This window comes from Mytilus edulis, chromosome 2 (assembly GCF_963676685.1).
Source record: "Mytilus edulis chromosome 2, xbMytEdul2.2, whole genome shotgun sequence".
Lineage (NCBI taxonomy): Eukaryota > Metazoa > Mollusca > Bivalvia > Mytilida > Mytilidae > Mytilus > Mytilus edulis.
The window spans coordinates 76,048,213-76,070,124 of record NC_092345.1 but is presented as its reverse complement, the minus strand read 5'-3'; the positions used below and the strand labels follow the sequence as shown (position 1 = coordinate 76,070,124).

Below are 21,912 nucleotides of genomic sequence, written 5' to 3'. Positions count from 1 at the left end.
TCTGTATTTTTGCACACCCCACCAATCCTTCATAGTTTACAATACATATCCATATGATATTACAATAACAGCAGTTAACTGTTAAAAAGTATATAGGATTTTTTTCTGAGACAAGTGCCTGTGGTTACAGTATAATACCTAAAAAAAATAAAATAAAAATGGGGGTTCATGCATTTCCAAAGCACCTATGTTATTCATATACTATTTTTTTTATGTCGCGTTGTTAATTATTCAATTAATTGTAAGCATCCACTATTTTCCGGTTTAATGTCTTAAGTTCATTCTTCATTGGATCTTCAACAACACTCAATCACTCTGATTCAAACACAAAATTCTCTAAAACTGACATAATCAAGATAGATGCTTGATTTCTTGATTGACAATATACTTGTTACGTTTGGAGGATGTGTGTTTTCAACAGACTGTCGGCAATCCAATGGGAACCAATTGCATGTGCCCCTCTTCTTGTCGATTTTTTTCTTTATTATTATGAGGCTGACTCCATACAGGAACTTCTTAGGAAGAAAGATGAGAAGTTAGCAATATTCTTTAACTTTACTTCCCGCTATATAGATGATGTTCTCTCACTAAATAATTCCAAATTTGGTAACTATGTTGAACGCATCTATACCATCAAAATAGAGATAAGAGATACAACAGATTCAGTTAAGCCTGCCTCATATCTTGACTTACATCTAGAAAATGACAATGAGGGTCGATTGAAAACAAAACTTTACGACAAAAGAAATGATTTCAGCTTCACAATTGTGAACTTTCCATTTCTATGTAGCAACATTCCAGCAGCACATGCATATTGAGTATATTATGTCCCAACTGATACGATATTACCGAGCTTGTATTTCCTATCATGATTTCCTTGATATAGGGTTGCTGCTCACAAAGGAGCTTTTTAAAAAGAGTTCCAAATAGTTAAATCATCCCTTCGTAAATTTTACGGACGCCATCACGAGTTGGTTAACCGTTATGGAATAACTGTTTCACAGATGATATCGGATACAGAGGCGGATTTAAGGGGGGCAGGGCCCCCATTTTTTGAGAAAAAAATTGGTTGATTATATAGGGAATCACTGAAGCGTGACGGGAGCAGGCCCCCTCTTAGGCAGGCAGTGCCCCCCCCCCCCCCCCCCCTTATGAAAATTTCTAGATCCGCCACTGGGATATGTTCCTTATGTCGTAACTACAACCCACTTTTCATCACGGAATGTGACCTACCGAATTAGACTATTTACTGGGTTTTGTAATAATGAACCTGAGCAACACGATGGGTGCCACATGTGGGAGCAGGGTGTGTTTACCCACTTGATATCACCCCTAGTTTATCATGGTGGGGTTCGTGTTGCTTAAGTCTTTAGTTTTCCGTGTATTGTGTCTTGTGTACTATTATTTGTCTGCTTGTCTTTTTTATTTATTTTATAGCTCCATGGCGTTGTCAGTTTATTTTCTATATATGAGTTTGACTGCCTCTAGCTCTTTTTACGTGAATTCTATACGAGGCGCTCAATTAAAAATGATTATTGATTGATAACATAAAAGCAAGAAATACAAAAAAACAGAGGCACTTGAGGTCTACACAATTTTGAATAACTTACAAATTTTGCTTCATATTAGATATTCATGGTATTCTTTTAGATACAGAAACATCCGTGAAATACAGTTACTAGAGATCGAAATACTTCTATTACTTTTCTAAATAATTAAATCTTTTCATTTCGCTGGCCTGCTGCTTTTTTACGGAATACTATACGCCGATATTTCCGCTTTGCTACTATGAACGGCGAGCTTTTTACATTTTAGAAATCTAGTCAGTCCATTCCTGGGGTAGTTATAACTGTTGCTTCTCTGTTTGCAGGATTTATTAAAATCTTTTCTCCGCTTGAATTGTATTTAGTTTTGTTTCTTTGTGCTAGCCAGCTGATCATCTTGTATAGTTAGGTGCGGTGTGCTTGCATCTTGCGAACCGACTCCAGTCCGGATGGTCCAACACAATACGTAAAGTGCAATAATTGATAATATGATAACCCTGTCTCTATTTGTATTCCCTTTCTTAAGTTGTCTAAAATTGTATGTGATGACCAGAGTAAAGACATCTTAGTGTACTAACTACAGTAACACAATTATAGAGCCATGGCAACAGTGTTCTTTTTACTTATGTGCAATTTGTGATGTTATCAGGTAGTTGGTTCAAGTGGCAGTTATAGTTCTTGGAAACAATATACTTGACAGTCTGTACTAAGGATACAACCCCGGGTGCATGATGGAATAAGAATGATCAAGAATGTCATGTTTTTCAAGTTTGTGTGGACTGATTGACTTTATCCTTATCTACATGTACCAAAGAAAATAAAGATAGTTACTAACTTATTTAAAAAAAATCTTAAACTGTCGTCGAGATTTATATGTGCATTTATTTTGTAATATTTTTTTTGTATGCTAGAGTTATGCTGCCAGTGTCAGTTTCAATCTAATTAAAAACCGATCTCTCATCGCTCCTGTTTCTGATATGTCGCGACATATCAGAAACAGGAGCGATGAGAGATCGGTTTTTAATTAGATTGTGTCAGTTTAAGATAAATATTTTTTTTCAAATTCAAGTATATTTTACGGGATAAAGCATATATGATAAACTTGTCATTGCATAATGCAAGTGTACAAAATACATTTCATTTACAACATGTTTTTATATCATGAAGGTTAAAGCTCATCAGAGCTTATGTATAAATGTTTGTCAATATGAAATAATCTTACTTTATCAATATACGGAATATACACATAGTTTTATCCGCTGTTGTTTTATATATTCGACTCTCCATTTTAAACACTTTTTAACCCTGATCAAGCCGCTATTTCCACATTTTTATTTTTCAATCGGCACGATGTCAGACGTACCAGAAGGATGGGAAAGGAAAATAAGTCGCTCAAATAGTAATTTATAACAGAATTTAACTAGCAAACTATCATTTAAAATTAAGATCGATCATCCCAATCACGTTGAGTCACGAAATTTGGGCTAACACTCACTCTCGGCCCTAGTCCAAATAATTATGACATCTTGAAAGCTAGTCCAAATAATTATGACGTCTTGAAAGGCTATTATAATTTTTTCTATGACGCCTTACTTCGACGTAAAAGAAAAAAATTAAAATAGCCTTTCAAGACGTCATAATTATTTGGACTACTTGAAAGCCTGTTATAATTTTTTTCTTTGACGCTAAAAAAATTATAATAGGCTTTCAAGACGTCATAATTATTTGTTCTATCTCCGCCACATACAGTGAAACACTGTCACTGACCAACAGAAACTGATTTGTATGTAATAAACGGGTGCAGGTCGTTTCGTAACCTGGTCGTTTCGTAACTAGTCTATTTGTAACTTACTAGGTTGTTTCGTATCTGAGACATTTTGTAACCAATATCAATATATAATAATAATATGAGTCGTAGGTTACTTAAAAAATAATAAAAAGACCTATTGGTGTACCATGTATATTTATTTATTAAATAATTGATTGCACCTAATTTTACACTTTACAAGTACAGTTTTGCACATATGCGAATAGAACAGAAGAATTTAAATTGTCCATCATCATTTAGATGTACCCCGTCTTTATCAAACTATTTAGTCGTCTGCCACGTGCTGTGATGTCTTCAATACTTGACACCACTCATCTTTATGTTGCTGAGTTCTTTATTAATCTTTTTTTTTCCATCATAAGGTTTCTTTCATGTTTCTTGTTTTTAGTCTGACGATATTGGAGCCTATAACTACAGAAAGAACACCAATTAGCCAATAATTAAAAAGATTTAAGAAAGTTTTAAATTAAAAACATTACAATATTGTTTTTATTAGATGAAAAATTTGATAATCTTTTTACAATCCCAATTTGTGACAAAACCTCAAATTTGCTACTCAAATAAGTGATTTAAAAATCACTTATTTCAGTAAGTCCCCTGATAGTCCAGTCGAATTGTGAAAAAATTGCTCAGAATGTGGTAAAAGCATCAAACTTTGCAGAGTGTTAGTTGAGGTCATAACTAACATTTTTAGCTATGGACCCAATTTAGAAAATCAAAATGGCGGCTCTGGGCGGCCATTTTGAAATCATGTCCAAAAAAATAATAAAAATAATTAGAAAAAATATGAAAAATATATTTCTTTACCAATTTTGATAAACTTTCGTATTTCTTATGACAGAGAATATCAACTGAGGACTATTGAAGCATTTAGTGGCCATCTTGAATGGTGGCCATCTTGGAAACGTAAATTTCCAATATATCATTATTCGCTATCCTAAAAAAAAATTTGTATTAATATTAAGTTTTATTTGCATTTACAACTAGTTTTGCTAATCATTTATTTATGACTGTTAATATAGGATATATTCACCAAGTGCTCAAATAAGCTATGCGTATGTAAACACGGTTAACAAATAAATGTATGTAAAGAAATACGTACATTCTTTTAATTGCAGTTAAGCATATAGGGCTCAGTTACATGTTTACCTTCAAAAAATGTGTATATACAATATGAGTTATGACCACTGTATGTTGAAAAGGAAAACTGCGTAGCTATTACAATCACTGGAGCTGAAAAAAATAATAAAAAAAAATAGACTGGAAAGAATTCCGTAACGCGAAGAGAGGACACGTAAGGATTTGCAATGCCAGGCAAATACAAAAAGAGCAGACATAGACATTTGAGCTGGTAATCAGTCAGTTGTTGTAAGCATAAAACTGTTCCAAGTTGATGAAGGACATGTAATGGGAGAATCACAAGGCAAAAGGTAATAATCCTTTCAAGGCAAATCTTAAGATCAAAATATATTTTGTCAGGAAAAACGAAAAAAGTCTGATGAGTCACGGATTGAAAAAAACCCAGTAAAATAACCAGCCACAATTGTGATGAATCAACAAGAACAATAACTGCAGGGTGTTTTGTTTTTCTTTCTTTTTGATGAGGTATCTGACTATCATTCATCATCAAGCATCGACAATTATGATCGACAATAGTGTACGTTACTGTCACTTGAACTACTAACCATTGTTCTTTTAGCCAGACTCAGTGCAGGAGATTCATATTTCAAGAGCAGATAACATGCTAAATGTTTGTTAAAACTGCACGATTAGACAATTAGACGGAATTCGAGACACAGAAAGAAAGTCAGTAATCTGTTATCCATGGAATGGGCCTCGCCAAAATGATAGAAACAGTGACGGCTACAGTCTGGAATTGTTTTAATATTTGAAATTGATGATATCTGTAAATTGTACAGTGAATGTTCTTAGTAAATATGAGTTGTTATGAAAGGAATGATCAATACAACACTTCTAAAAATTGAAAACTAGCTGCCATAGATGATATGCAAGAACACATGAATAGTTGCGTCTTTCTCTGGATTCTCAACGAATATGTTGGGGATGTTCTGAAAAAGGCCATGTCTTTTAGTCGTGATGGTGAAGGCCTCTTCATAGTCAAAGTAACTAGAATAGTTTGAAGAGTTAGGCTTACTACTATAAAAAGGTTTACAGGGACACTCAATATAGGCTTTCAAAATGAATCAGTTCCACAATCTTTGAGACATCTTACTCTCTATCCGATGGCTGATAAATTTCAGTTGTATCCTTTCGACTACGAGTTGCACAATTGAACTATTATAGCTGAGAAATAGTATGTTTGTCTGCCACTCAACGATATAACTGGACTGTGTCACGATGGTATGCCATCATGTATCATTCTTACTGAGGAAACTTATGTCTGTTGGACTGATTCGTGTCAACAGCGTTTACTGAGTGTCCCTGTAAAGCTATTTTAGTATCAAGCATATATATATTTGCCTGCTATGGCTATGGTGATGCCTTTATTTTTACCCTTTTATAAAGAGGTCTGTTCTAGAGCGTCACGAATACCTTTGTTGAAAATCAAGAGAACTAATTTATCTTGCTTGTATGCTTGCTATGGCAGCTACATTCCAATTTTGTTAACAGCGTTGTATCAGTTCTTCCTTCCATGAAAACTCCAAGTTGTTCCAGGCGTTAACTGTACAATTTAGCGTGATGTGCAAGCTTGGAGATTAGTACAATACCTCTTCCAGACCGTGTGCCATCAATGTATTTTATTATTTTGGAAAGCATAGCTCTAATGATAAAAGATTCCTGGCTTTCTTTCTGTGTCTTGTACTCTCTGATTTGCTATGTTGTCAAGTTTTATCAATCATCAAGCAGGATATTAGTGAGTTGACATCTTCAGCACTTACTTTGGCTAGGGGAATATGTCTTGTAGTACAGGTGCACAGTCATGCCCTATTTTTGTCGATTTGAAAATGTCGATGTATCATGGAGATCTTCAGATACATCACCACAGAAAAGATACACTTCAGTCATTGATTTGGTTGATCCAGTATCACCTTACATTGTCTGGTTACTTATTGTTTTCTTTCAATTGGCAACTTATCTAGTATGTTTTCCCTTTTACTGATGAAATATTTTGAGATCTGAACATTTGTTTGACATGAGTTGTGCCATTATGCCTTGTGATTCTGGAGTGCTTCTGCAGTTCCATAGCCCTCATTCAACTGTTTTGAATTGAGCGAAAGGAAAAGCATTTCAAAACCCAACATCTTCATATGTTTGCATCAAAAGAGTGATTGCCAGCTCAAATGTATATGTCTGTTCCATTTGTATCTGCTTGGCATTGCAAACCCTCACATTTCCTCTCTTGTCGTTTCACACATTCCTTACAGTCTAGTCGCCCATAATGTTCTTCTGATATCTAGCCCCAGGGTTTTCGAAATCTACAATTTGTATCTTTTCCAACAAAAACTTTCGGTCATAAATTATATCATGTATACGTAATTTCTGTTTTAAAAAGTTACTTAGGCAAACATGTAAGTAACAAAAATTCTGACACTGATATCTTTATTATGCAAACATGTGCATGCCTTATCTGACTTCTTTGTGAATATCAAATATAGATTAGTAAAAAATGTATGAATGCAAACAGTGAATTAATAAGATAAGCAAATAATGATATATTGGAAAATCATGTTTTCAAAATGGCCATCATTCAAGATGGCTACCCTAAAAAAAATCAATATATATGAAGTTCTCAGATGACAGGCCTTGTCATCTGTGATGAATATACCATATGACTATATAATAACTTCCTGCAGTAAGCGCTCAACTTATACATGTTATAAGTCAAAGTGAACACGGTTCCTAAGGAAATGCAAATGTGTAAAAAAAGTATTAAGTAGTACTACGATATGTAAACGTGGATGACAATGTGATCGAATATGATAGACAGAGTGTGATTTGGTAAAACATATACATTTCATTTATTGTTAGATATTTTTAACGTCAATTGAAAACATTTGCGTAATTGATGTTCTTTTAACATTACTTGCATGATATGTAATTCATTATGTCTGCAACCAAGGTTTTTGAAAGTTTTTTTAAATGAGCAATATCAACATAACGAATTATCCTGTAATCAGACAATTATTATAAACGACAGGTATACACATATTTTCTTGCTTTATTTGTACTTGTAAAATAAAATCTCCTGTTATTCTATGTTGAACAAGCGGTGGAACGAATATTGGTTTTAGAGTAATAGTTCATTTTATGATCCTCTTCGTGGTCCGCGTTTTAATGCTATTATACCCGATACACAACAGAAGAATAACTCGGGGAGGAGGGTATGCTCACTTTTTTTCCTATTTATATAGCTCAAACAAATACATTTGTATATCTTCGACAATGCATTTTTTTTTTTTATTTTTATCGAAAAATGACTACATATTTTGGCTTAAAAAATCAAGACTTTTCAAGATGGCCGCCATTCAATATGGGAAATATTTCCAAAACTTTTGTTCAACAAGACAATTGAAATCGGCACTGTTGTTCTATTAACCAGGTTTCATGTCAACATCTTCTCTAATATCATTTTCATGATTTTTTTTTATTAATCTACAAAGATTTAACGGCCGCCATTTTAAAATGGCCGCCTCGTCCACAAATTTCGACTTTCAGAGTGGGTCCATAGCTTGAAATGTTGTCCATGACATATACTACTACTATGCCAAATTTCATGCTTTTACCACAATCTGAGCAATTTTGTCAAAAATCTGCACAAATCGACTGGACTATGACAGATAACCATATATACATTTAATTACACCAGGTACAAAACGTCTCAGTTACAAATCAACATAGTTACGAATCGACCAGATAACTGCCAGACTGTCATGAAGTGTGTCCAGTTTAAGGGCAATAATGCCAATATTTTTCTTGATAAGACCTCATGATCAGTGTCACCAGAGACATGTACATTTGTATATACATGTTTGTCTCTGGTGTCACTTAGTGGAGGTTTCATTGGGGGGTTCTGATCCCGTATACTGCTTACTGTTTTGTCAGATTCCCATATCCTGCTTACACTATACATTGTATGTAAGCAATTCTCATTTTTTCCCATGTCCCGCTAGACTTATTTGCCGTTTTCGTGTCACGCTTACAAAAAATCTGCAATCCTGTGTCACGCTTAGACCCAAATGAGACCCATCTTAGTGACTCACTGAATGCTCTGACACAGTCAGAGTCAGTCATGTTTGATTTATATGTTTTAGAATGATGAGAACGGAAGAAATGAAGCAAACTATTAACCTTTTATCCAGATGTCAAATTTAGGTTGATGTACGTTTTCGAGTAACAAGCAACGGAACTTAGGCTGGCGAAAATGCACGAAGTGATAAAAAGTTGTATTTTTATCAAATAACCTGATACACACTGCGAAGACAATGCTTCAACCTCTTTTCTAAAGATAATGAATAGTTTATGTCTGAATTTCTTTAATTATCAGTAAAAAATTGATGTTTCATCAACTTGGTAAAAATTGAAAATGTCCGATGACGGAAGCGACTGAAAGCGACTATCGTCAAGAACAGGGCGACTTGTTTTCGCTTTTGGGGGTCGGGGAAAGCGAAGTGACGGTCGGCAGGGCGACTTCTTCGCCCAAGTCGCCTGGTAGCGTGAGCCCTGGATGATATACACATGTATTGTCTTCAAGTGGGGAAAAGTTCCTCTTTTAGCCCCCACAATAAACTGTAACCTATAACTGTCATGACTGTGTTCATATACTACAGTATGGAACTCTTGCCTGTAAGTTTCAGTCTTCAAGGGAGTATTGGCTGTAACATCATGATGTGTGCAACAACAGCAAAAACCTAGAATAATAATTTTAATCACTATAATTATAAATCAATACTTGATTTTGGGTAAAATAATCTTAAAAGAGGCAATACAAGTTTAATCCGTCTTCAATCTTTGTTTCAATCACTCAATGATTTGGGTAGTAATACTAATAGAGATGCAATGCCAAGACATGTCTCATAAAGTATTGTACACATATGATATTTATATAAGCGGTTGTAAAACAGGGATCCCTCAGTAGCATATTGAGCATAAGAGGATTCTAAATTGGATCACACAGGGTCTTGTGTAATTGTCAATTCTTTCTTCAGATAAGGAGTACTTTTTGAATATTTACACAAAAGAAAGTCAATGGGACATGCCTACAGCCCCTGCCAAACAGCAAAGTGCAACTGTTCAGGCTTCACACTTACTTGTAAAGCATAAAGATTCTAGAAGACCATCATCATGGAGGGAAGAAAACATCACCAGGTCAAAAGAAGAAGCTATAAAAATACTTGAGGGTAAATCTTATCATGCTTATACATGTATATGGAGTGTTTAGACAAATGCTTTAATGTCACCTTGAAGAAAGTTAGATATATATTAATCTAACCCTGTCAGACCTTTCAATCTATCTATCTGTTCATCTTTCAACTTATAAGGTACTTAAATTGTCTGTGTATTAAAACTTTCATTCTGTTTATAGGTAGAACTTTATTTTGTACATCAGTTGAATATTTACTGAAGATGAACATGAAATTTCTCATATTGGTCATGTATGTAGTTAATGATATATATGCGTTTTTTTGCTTCTTTGTTAAATGGGTAGGTATTGTACTGAATATGCATAACGTGACGGTACCCAAATTGCACCTATTTTTACAGTTTTTTCACCTACGTTTTTTTATGATCAAGAAAAAAATGTCCATAATGTGTTTATTTTGTAGCCCTAATCTTCCTTATTGTATAGGTACCCCAATTTAATTTTGAATCCATATTGAGTCATAAAAAAATGGGTTTGAATCAACCTCCAAACTATCCATGATTCTGTAATGAGGAGTACCCAAATTGCATCCATGCTTAAATTCACATCATCAAAAGTCTAATAACCGAGCTTTTGTTTAATTTCTTCAAATATTTTAAACAATTGGATATAAGTCCATGCTTACTCTTCATATTTTACGAAATAGATACTTATAATATATTGTATTTGCTAATTTTAAAAAGATGACGTTTTGATGACGTCGCATGGTGACGTTTTCGTACATTTTGCTTTTTCAGTAAACAGGCCATCTGTTGATAAATACTGTGAACATTTTGTGTATATCTAAATATGTTTACCTATGTTGAAAGATGTGCATAGTATCAAATCATAAAAAATACAAATTGCTTAGTCTCTAGGAAATCTTGTAAGATTTCCGTTGCTATTTTTTCTAAATAGGTGCAATTTGGGTACCCTTACGTTACACTACATGAGTTTTTATGCCCCTTTTATGGGCATATGTTTTCTGGTCTGTCTGTCTGTCCTGCTTCAGGTTAAAGCTTTTGGTCAAGGTGTACAATCAACTTGAAACTTAGTACACATGTTCCCTGTGATATGATCTTTCTAATTTTAATGCCAAATTAGAGTTTGACCCCAATTTCATGGTCCACTGAACATAGAAAATGATAGTGCTAGTGGGGCATCCACATGATCCATGTACTATGGACACATTCTTGTTTAAACAATACCATAGAGACAATTTCTAATTGATACCTGACTGAAAACATTTATCTTTTGGTACATCAGTTTGTCATTTGATCATTCAACATATGACTTGGAGGGTTCATCATGCAGTTTTGCAGGAAGTGCAATAGATGTATAAACAATATACCAAATGCTATAGGTTTATAAAGTGATAGTAAGATGTTCATGTCTGTCTGGCAGGCTAACTGCTTCATCTGTCTTCATTTTCAAGTGTCATTGGTCAATGTTAAGATTTTGTGATTAGATCCATTTCTCACATAATGACATTAGCAATAGCCTATGGGTCTAAGTTATTTTGATGCATAGAAATATAATAGGACCTTTGTTCGTGTTCTTTATGAAGACTTCATCCTACTTTGCACATGTAACAATACTACTTGACCATTGATAAATAGTATTAATTTGACAATAGAGATCTTTTTTGGTATTGATCTGAGATGGTACTTCTTTTGAAAATAAATTTTCATAATTGGTTATAAACTAAGGCCTCAATAAAAAATATAAGTGATAGCAATACAATGTTAATGAAGTATAATTTATGATATATATTTGTTATTATTTTGTATATATATATATATCAGCTATTGACATACAAATGTATCATTGTCACAAATTATACAAGATAATATAAAGATTGTCTTTAGAGTGATTGATGATAGTAACTAGGCATACATGTACATGACTCAATGTAATTTTCTCTTCTAGGCTATAGGGAACAAATTGTTTCTGGTGAAAAACAATTTGCAGAACTAGCTTCACAGTTCAGCGATTGTAGTTCAGCAAAGCGAGGTGGAGATCTTGGACCGTTTGGTAGGGGTCAAATGCAGAAACCATTTGAAGATGCTACATACAGCTTAGATATCGGAGAAATGAGTGAAATAATCTCTACAGATTCAGGAGTGCATATTATTTTAAGAACTGCTTAAGTGTATCTTCTTATTTCTGATATTTGTCAATCTTCCATTGTTAATGTTGTACAAAAAGACATACATCTGTGTATAGTTATACTGCAGGTTTAAACAAAGTTACTGATATATTGTAAAATGATTGACAAAACAACTGGAGATTGTATAGTTTTATCTTGAAAATAGTCATCACTCATCAGTACTTCAATATTTGCAAGCATGTGTCTCTATAAAACAAGATCTTGTTTAATTTGACTACCTTCTGGTATTATTGTAAACAGGAACAACTTTCATGTTCATGTATGCCTAGTTACTATCATCAAGTTTATAAAGACTAAAATTTAAATTGAAAACATTAGAAGCAAGCAAACATTGTTTATATATTTATGTAGACAACTCTTTATATTACCGGTACAACATGATAAATACACCTGTCATTTCTTTTCATTTTAATTTAATTTGTGCCACACAAATCTTAAGACATTTTGTTACCAGTAATCTCCATATATTTAAAAGTGCTTATAAAAATTGATTACGGTCATTCTCCTTTGCTAATTGTGTATATGTTTTTACCAAGTCAATGTGCATGTAACAATTTAAAAACTTGATGAATATAGGACTGTCAGACTTATCAATTTTTATTCTTTTGTCAGAAAATTGTTAAAAACGGTCAATTTTGAAAATACAGAAGACTTCACCAATGAAGATACTAAAAAATTCAAATATGCATTTTTTTAACCAGACAAAAATTAACACAAGTTTTCTCATCAATTAAGTCGAGTAACAATACACAGAGAAGATGGATTTTCCCCATTATGCATGCACAGCTGAGCAATTCAGATCATAAACTACTTTTGGAAATTTATTTTAAATCTCTCTTATGCAAATCTCTGATTTCTTGCCCAGATTTTGATATTCTTTTTTTGTTTCTTTATCTTTTGAATAAATTTTGGATTAACAAATATTTGACATCACAGTAAGACATTCATTGTCTAAATTCTCATATGTTATGAAATCTGTACTATTTTTCATTACATGTATCAATATTATACAGAACAACGAGAAATTGCAAGTTACAAACATTATGTTTTTGATTCAATCAGCAGTTCTGAAAAAAACCCATCAAATATATCCTTACTTATGGTAATTAGAATTGTATAAAAGTAATTATAAAAGTTCCTTTATAGAGTGAACTATAATATTATCAATACAACTACTATTATCATGTGCTATTTCTCCTGGTCTGTAGTTTGTGTTCTGTGGGTATTTGTTTTTTATATATATTAAAAGTCAGGCTTATAAAATGTACCTCAAACTTATATTGCCAAAGATCCTAGATTATACCTCATACATAATTAGAGGGTAGGCAATTACTTTATTGACATGTGCATGTGTTCGTTGTTCAGACGAAAATTTTTTGTTTTGCAAACATGGATACCAGATTAAGTATATCTGATGATTTATGAAAAAAAATTATGTAAAAGTTGATTTTATTATTGCTTTCCTTCAAGAGCCATGTGTGTTCACTTTCTGTAATAATATTTTATTTTACCCTGTTTAAAACAGTATTCTTTAATTTTTTAATTTGTTCAATTTTGATATGGAATGTCTTTTTCTTTTGCTGGATCAGAACAATTTTTATTTCTAAATGATGCAATTCTTTTATGGTGAATATTTTGATAAAATATTTGTCTAAACGCAATTAATTTCAGTTGTATAGATGATATCAAAATTAAGTATTGTTAATGAGACAATTATCTTCCATAGTTCAATTGAAGTGGATGTAAACAATTATAGGCCACTGTACAGCTTCAACAAGGGAGACGATTGTGTAAACTTTCAATAGGAAAAAACTAGATATTTCATATGATATAGAAATATCTGATTTCATTAGTTTGAATTTAAAAAGCTACAAAAAGAATTTGTAGAACTGTTGATTTATTTATTTTCGTGGATTGCTGAAAACTTGCATATTCGTGGATATTTGATTTTATGGTTTTGCCAATCTCTGTATACAAAGCCTATTGAAAATATGTTATTCGTTGAACATTTGAATTTGTGGTTCACCTGTACCAATGAAACCCACGAAAATTGGTATCCAACGAATAATAATGAATCCACAGTATTTGATATAAGTTGTTTAAGGAACAATGTTAATTTTTTCCTTTACATTTGATTTCTTGTAACACTGTCATTATAAATGTCATGTTCTATGTGCAAATATATATTCTTGCAATATGTGGAATAATAAGAGAATAAATGATTGAAATGCTATGAGTTTATTTTTTAAATCAAAAATATATTATATCTTGTAACAAAACAGAATATTACCAAAAGTCTATATATTTGCTTAAAGTTTAAATTCTTTATATGATAGACATCATATATCTACAAGTAGCTGGATGTGATTGCTGTGTTAGAATTTCTTTCCTTGGTATTCACTTTGATAGACCAATAAAATGGAGAATGGAAAGAGGGAATGTGTCAAACAGAAAACAACCTGATCAAAGGGCAGAAAAAGAGACCACATATGGGTCTTCAACAAAGCAAGAAAATCCCAACATTTTCACTGTTGCAATTTCACTTTGATAAATTCATGCAGGTATTAAACACATAAATAGATTGCTGTTGAAATTTTTAAACAACAAAAAACAGCAATAACTCTTTTCACAAAATATCATGCCAAAATGTGTATCACTTGCCAATATTTATGCCACCGCTGTAGCAGAGGAGGCATTAAGATTAACCCTTGTCTGTCTGAATGTACATACATCTGTCTGTACATCCCAAAATTGGTTTCCATTCTCTAACCTTAGTCTGCCTTTACCAAATGTTATGAAACTTAATACACAATGCTTATTGCCACAAAACACAGGTCAAGTTTGAATTTTTGTGGCGTCACTTTTACCATTCTATAAATGGAAAAATTGCTGAATATATTGTTTCCCTTCTCTAACTTTAGTTTGTCTCAACCAAATGATGTGAAACTTATAAACACTGCTCATTTCTATAAAACACAGATCAAGTTTCAATTTTGGTGGTGTCAATTATACTGTTCAAGAGTAATTCCCATTTACAAATGGAAAAATTGCTGAATTTTGTTTCTGTTGTCTAACTGTAACTTGCTTCAACCAAATGTTATATAACATATACACACTGCTTATAACCAGAAAACACAGATCCAATATGAATTTTGGTGGTGTCATTTTTATTATTATATGGTTATGCCCCTTTACAAATGGAAAAAAATGCTGAATTTTCAATTTCCATTCTCTAACATAAGTTTGTCTCAACTTAATGTTATGAAATGTATATCTAATGCTTTTTACCACAAAACTCAGTTTAAGTTCATATTTTGATAGCGTCACTTTTCCAGATTTTGAGTTATGTCTCTTTATAACATTATATGCTAGCATGGGCATAATCTGTGTCTCTATCCAGGGGCGGATGCAGGAATTTTCGAAAGGGGGGGTGCTAACCCAGGGCAAAGGGGGGGTGCAAAGGGGTGCAAAACATATGTCCCGATACAAATGCATTGATCGGCAAAAATAAAGGGGGGGTGCGCACCCCCGGAACCCCCCCCCCCCCCCCCCTGGATCTGCCACTGCTATCGAATCATTCCCAATTTTTTAATTCTAAGATTTTTTATGATAAGAGCCACTGATGTTTGGGTTAAGGATAAAACACGTTTCATATGTGGATACAGGATTTGAAAAAGGGTGGAGCCTGGGATCCCCAAACTGGACGAGGTTTAGTGTGAAATATGTAAATAGTTTGCAATAACTACTAGTATAAATGTAGCTCCATTAAGGTTGGGGGTTCCTTGCAACCTGTCCCCCTGTTTCATCAGTTATAATAATAATTTTTTGTGTTTTTGATTTGTATCTCATATACTTTAAGTAATAGGTAATTTTTAAAATACTAATAGTATGGATTTATTGTAAGTTGTATTTGTCTCTCTTGCAGGCTCATTTCAACTTGACCTCGTTTCTATATTTCACTGATCTATTTTTAGTTTTCCTGGTTAAGTCTGTTAAAGTAAAAGTAAAATTATCTTTTCTTTATGATACAAGTGTGGACACAGATCAGTGTGGATAGTATATTTGAATGTTTGACGGTGTTTTCTGACAGAGACTTCTATGGTGTATTCCCCCGCGGGGTTCTACATTAAAAACTGTGTTGCACAATGACAGCCAACCTGAGCCAAACACTAAATATTAGCAGTTTTTTTTATTTAATTTTTAGTTTTAATGATCAAGATTCAAGACTCTCATGGAGGAGAAACTAATTGCATTGATTTCGAAATAATCGTGATAAAATAAGTTCCACATCTTTGATTTTGGATACATTTGTAGCTAGAAGAGAAACACATTAGGTTTCTTTCTGCATGATGCGATTTTTTTGTATGGGAGATGGTATCTGAGAACATATATATACATGCATGTACTATTTGCAAGGTTCTTTGCATGTTACTTTGTGGTTTATCTTCCCAGTATTATTTGTAAAATATTTCATTTTAAAAATGTCGAAATTTTTTCTCAGATTAGAAAATATTTAATGGTTTTAAGTAATGACAATGCCTTACATGATGCTTGGGTCTAGATGAGCTAGAAAGTAAACTTCTGTGTCATTTTTTATTAGTTCTTCGAAAATGTCTCCTCCAAAGCATGGTCAAAATATTAAAGTTTTGACCAGTATGCAAATGATATCAACAAAAGATCCTTTTTTAGCATGCTACAAAAGTCAACTGATGAGATTTCTAGTGGATATGAACATCTACTTAAAATGTTCTAATTTTCTAAAAAGTTCTAGTATTCAAAATGAAAAAGGTACTACAAAAATATTCTTGTTTCAAGGTTATATTGATATACGGATACAAATGTAAGTGTTGTGGTATAGAGTTTTCTGCAGCTTTTGGAAAGGGCAGGGTAATTTTTTGCTCAGAGGGCAAACTTAGCGTGACTGAATACACTTTAAAGACACACTGTGCGCGGAGGACTACACTTTACCTCACTTTTACATTGATATAAAGGTACCGGTACTGTAATGGATAGGGATGTAATTGAATGTACCATTTTTTCGAATTTAATGGTAAGAAATAAAGACGTGTGTATTAGGTTCTTAATCTAATTCCTTTTTTGTAATAAAATTATCACTTTTAGACTCAGCTTATTAATAGAATCTTGATCATGTTCATTGTGCAACTGCCTCATTTCAATCAATAACTCCAGTTCCAGTTGTAAACTTTAATAATGGATCACTGAGATGGATTGTTTTAAGATTTGTTGTGAAAGTGGACTTTGAATAACCAAGAGCATATGGAAGGGCCAAATGTTTGCTTTTTAGTTACACACACAAAAAAAGTACCAGATACCTTTTGGATCTTGCATGTTTATAACAATCAAAGATACCGTGGCTGATAACTGTACAAATAGTTTTAGGATATTTAAAGATTCTTGCTATACAATTCTTCTGCTGTTCATCTCTGATTTTTATTTTATTTATTAAAACTTTGTTGACTTTTTTTACAATTCAAATCAATGTCATGAAACTTATATACAATGCTTATTATCACAATATACAGATCTAGTTTGAATTTTGATGTCGTCAATTTTACTGTTCTAAAATTATGCCCTTTACAAATGAAAAAAATGCTTAAAATATCAATAAAGTAATTTTTAGAATTGGTGTTATCTTCCTTTGTCCATGATTATAGCTGAATGAACTACAATCAATTCTTTATACAATGCAATGTTTAGTTTTGCCTTCCACTGATAAATTAAAGCAATTTTCACCCTTGTTTCTAAAAATATTTCTAAATCTTCTTTGAAAATTGGAGTTATCTTTCTTTGTCCAGAATGGTAGATAAATCAACTACAACCAATGCTTTATACAATTCAATATTCAATTTTACTTCCTACTAATAAATTAAAGCAATCTTTACTATTCCATGCTTTCAAGCAATGTGATAACCGTTACTACGGTTATGCCCCTTTACAAATGAAAAAAAAAATGCTGAATTTTTCGTTTCCGTTCTTTAACTTGGCTTTGTCTCTACTATTTGTAGTGAAATGCATATATAATGCGTTTTACCACTAAACTCAGTTTAAATTCAGTTTTTGGAAGAGTCACTTTTACAGCTCATGAGTTATGTCCCTTCATAGCGTTATATGCTAGCGGGGGCATCATCTGTGGACACATTTCCCATTTATTTTTAATTGTTTCACATTTTGCAATGTCGTGGCCTTTCATAACTGACTTTAATGTATGGGTTTTGCTCATTTGCTATATACATAATTGCGCATATATAAAAGTCACTCAAGGATACATAACATTGTTGAATGTCGTACTGAAACATTTAGCCGCTAAATCTTGAATTCCACTTCTGTTGATAGTCTCATTGTCAATCTTGTCACCTCTTATTTTATATAGTTGGTAAAATTGCAGTAATTGCATCTTTAAGGGAACTTGTTTCCTCTTTAAGGGAACGAGTTATAGCAGTAACAATCTACCAAAAAAATAGACCATTGCACCCACTTCAAGATATATACTCCATATAGTTGCGGGTCAATAATTTTATAAAATATGGAACCAATAATCAAAGTTGTATTTCATTTGCTAAACATTGAGCAAACGGGATCGTCCGAACATGCATGCAAAATATTCTGCTAGACGTTATGCACCCATCAATCAATAAATATAAGCGAGAGGGATGAGCCGTGACACAAGTAAATGAAGTGTATGAAGTCTTCTCATAATACTATATGAATTTATTCTGTGATGATAACTTAGGTTTTGGAAATTAGGCAACATTGTGACTTACAAAAGGAATATGCATTTATCATATTTGTAGAACCCAAACCCTAAATGTGTCTCTCCTGCATATGTATGTGTTGTAGGAATACTGTTGCATAACGAAGAACATGTTGTCAAACCCTTCCTAGCTGCTTTGAATAAGTAATTTAATCTGGAATTTTCACCTGCATGTTGTAATCGTGATACAAAAATATATTTATGTTTTTGAAATATTCATAAGAATAGGTACAATTCAAACACAAAGTTTTAAAAGAATCGACTTATTTTCAATTGTTAACTTTATTTTATGGAGACATAGTAAACTGGACATGTAGTTATTTTTCTCCAATCGCGATTTCGATTTAGGCATTTTTTTATTTGCCTATTGCATATATGTACATTCACCACATAAACAAAAGCATTCAATGGCGACCGGAGTGTCAAATGTGAAGACAGAAATGTACGTGATAGAAAATGTCATGTAGACCTAAGTTATCAAAAACAGTGCTGATAAGCTTATTATGCATGTTAATACATGTATAATACTCGCAGTTTATCTTTTCTCTGTATGATATGAGGGCCTGGATTGGGATGGAGACTCTTCAAATAATTTAAGGTCACTATTAGGGAGCTACCATTTGATTTTTATGGGGGGGGGGGGACTAGCATGAAATTTGAAAAAATAGGCAGGACAGGAGTTTTGAGTAAAAAAAAAAGGCAGGATGAGACACTTGCAAAAAAAAAAAGGTCAGGACTACAATTTAGGTAATAAAAAGTCAGGATAAACTAAAAAAAAAAACAGGACCGAACAGAGTGAAAAATAAAAATGCAGGACAGAGATTACAGCTAAAAAAAAAATGCAGGACAAAATTTTTCATCCTATTATTCAGCATTACAACTGCTTACGGAATAACACGTGATGTGCAGTTAGCCAATCAGAATAAAATATTATAATGAAACATACATCTAATGTAATTATTCAATCATGAACAAGAGGCTGTCACAACGACAGCAAACCGGATTAATTAACATTTATTTGTGTCCTGGCAATATCACAAGAACCATAACTGATGAACGGTGAAAGTGAAAATCGTCAATATCAAATTTGACCTCCATTTTGTCATCAGTATCAACATATTAAAATTTGAAAGAGCTTAGGTTGAATGGTTCATGAGTTAATGCAACATCATGAAATTAATGGAAACACCATTTTTTGATCTTTCAAGAACCATAACTCCTGCATGAACGGTAAAAGTCAAAATCGACATTATTGAACTTGACCTCTATTTTGTCATTAGTAACAACATATTAAAATTTGAAAAGCTTTGATTGAACAGTTCATGAGTAAATGCACGGACATGACTGGAAACGCCATTTTTCAATCTTTCAAGAACCATAACTCCTGAACGGTAAAAGTCAAAATCGTCATTCTTGAACTTGACCTCCATTTTGTCATCAGTAACAACATATTAAAATTGGGAAGCTTTGGTTGAACGGTTCATGAGTAAATGCACGGACAACATTTGGTTGCCGCCCGCCCGACCGACCGCCCGACCGACTGCCCGCCGTACATCCCCAAATCAATAACCGACATTTTGGTCACAAAAATCCGGTTAATAAAAGTGAAATAGTGAAATAAAAATGGGCTTTTAGAAGCCAGTTTGCTTCTATTTTGTTAAAATAAGCTAAGAAACATCACTGCAGATGAATTAATATTTACTTGCAAGTGAATACTTCGACCTCATTGAATACGTATTCATGTGACCTACATTTCAATCCCATAACTGGAGATGGGTAACGTATGAAATAAGCGTGTTCGGTTAATATAAGGGAAAAAAGGTCAACATCGAAAGTGAAACAGGGGGAAACCACTTGATTTGCTGTTTCAATCCACAAAACTCATTCATATACAGCTAAAAACGATGGTGAACATTAATTTTAAACCTATAATAGGAAACCAAACAGACCTAGACAAATCCACTTGCACGAGTTCGCTATCTGTTCATATCAATATTATTTTTATATCGGGTTATACGACCGTCGACATTCTTCGGAGATTGCTTCGATGATTAATTAGATGGCGTCTAGACTTAAATGTATGTACGAGATTCTTGTTGAAAAAGTCGCTTAGTTAACGATTTTAAATTATCTAATTACCTCATGGAATTTTAAGGTCCTAAATTGTCTATCGATTATTCAGCTTTAGAAACATTTTTGTCGTAAATATCAAAAGTGGCACAAATGACGTAAAAGAATGGCTTAACTGACGTTACCCAATTTGCATCGAATACCCCACTGCTGATTCGGTAGACAAATTTCATAACAAACCCGTTCTAAAAAAAATTTGTGAAAGAAATTGGTAAATAGAGTTATTCTTCAACTTCATACACTATAAGGGCATTTCCAAATAGTCCTATATGTAAAGCACAATGCATCTGAAAATTGTTGAAAATAATACTGAAAATTCATCGTTTCTCACCTAGCATTATTTGCACGTGTAGTATAGGTGTATTTTAAAGGCACAACAGTAAAGCCGCCTAATAATACTTCAACGATTTGAACGGAAACAGGACAGATCATTACTCTATGACGAAAAAGTATCCTCGCTGATGCAGTGCTCACCCTTTACAAAATCAAAAATAAGAAGCGAACCGCCGCTACGTCAAAATGCACTTGAACTTTTAAACACTGGAAAAGATCCAATTGGCCAGACTCAAGATATGTTGTGGGTAATTCGTTGAATGATATGCAGAAAGGGATCCGTCCTGCCACATGCATTGTTTAGTAATTGTACCGAACAACCTATTCCATTTTGACAAATTTAGCCAACCCAAATAATGGCTCCCTATGTGCTTTTGGTTGGAAACTGCGTTGATGAAAAGTTAGAGCCAGTTTTCTTTGAGGGACAAATGGCATCAGACTTTCTACAAGATCTTATGTGTTCGTGTAAGGGGGAAAAGCATGCCAAGCAGCATGTGTTTGAAAGGAGCAGGCTCTTCTTTGCACTGATTTATGTTTTTGTCAAACTTTATGTAGTTGTAATTAACAATGTCCAGGCAGAATCTGCCGACATAGCTGATGACACAGATGACATGACAATAGTGCTTGAAGTAATATTTGGTAACTTTATTTTAATTTGCTATAATTTTTTCGACCTTTCATTTGGTATGAAAATAAACTCATCATAGATACCAAAACGGTCATGTCACAATTTTCGAATTGGTTCTGCAACACCGTACCGTTGCACCTATTGAG

General features: G+C 33.2%; 1 protein-coding gene across 1 annotated transcript; it reads left to right on the top strand.

Annotated features, from left to right (window-relative positions):
• Positions 1-2,789: 2,789 nt before the first annotated feature.
• Positions 2,790-14,134, top strand: LOC139512988 (putative peptidyl-prolyl cis-trans isomerase dodo). Its single transcript, XM_071301027.1, has 3 exons — positions 2,790-2,943; positions 9,540-9,731; positions 11,663-14,134. The coding sequence occupies exons 1-3, from the start codon at positions 2,895-2,897 to the stop codon at positions 11,881-11,883; spliced, it is 462 nt and encodes a 153-aa protein (XP_071157128.1). The 5' UTR covers positions 2,790-2,894; the 3' UTR covers positions 11,884-14,134.
• Positions 14,135-21,912: the final 7,778 nt, after the last annotated feature.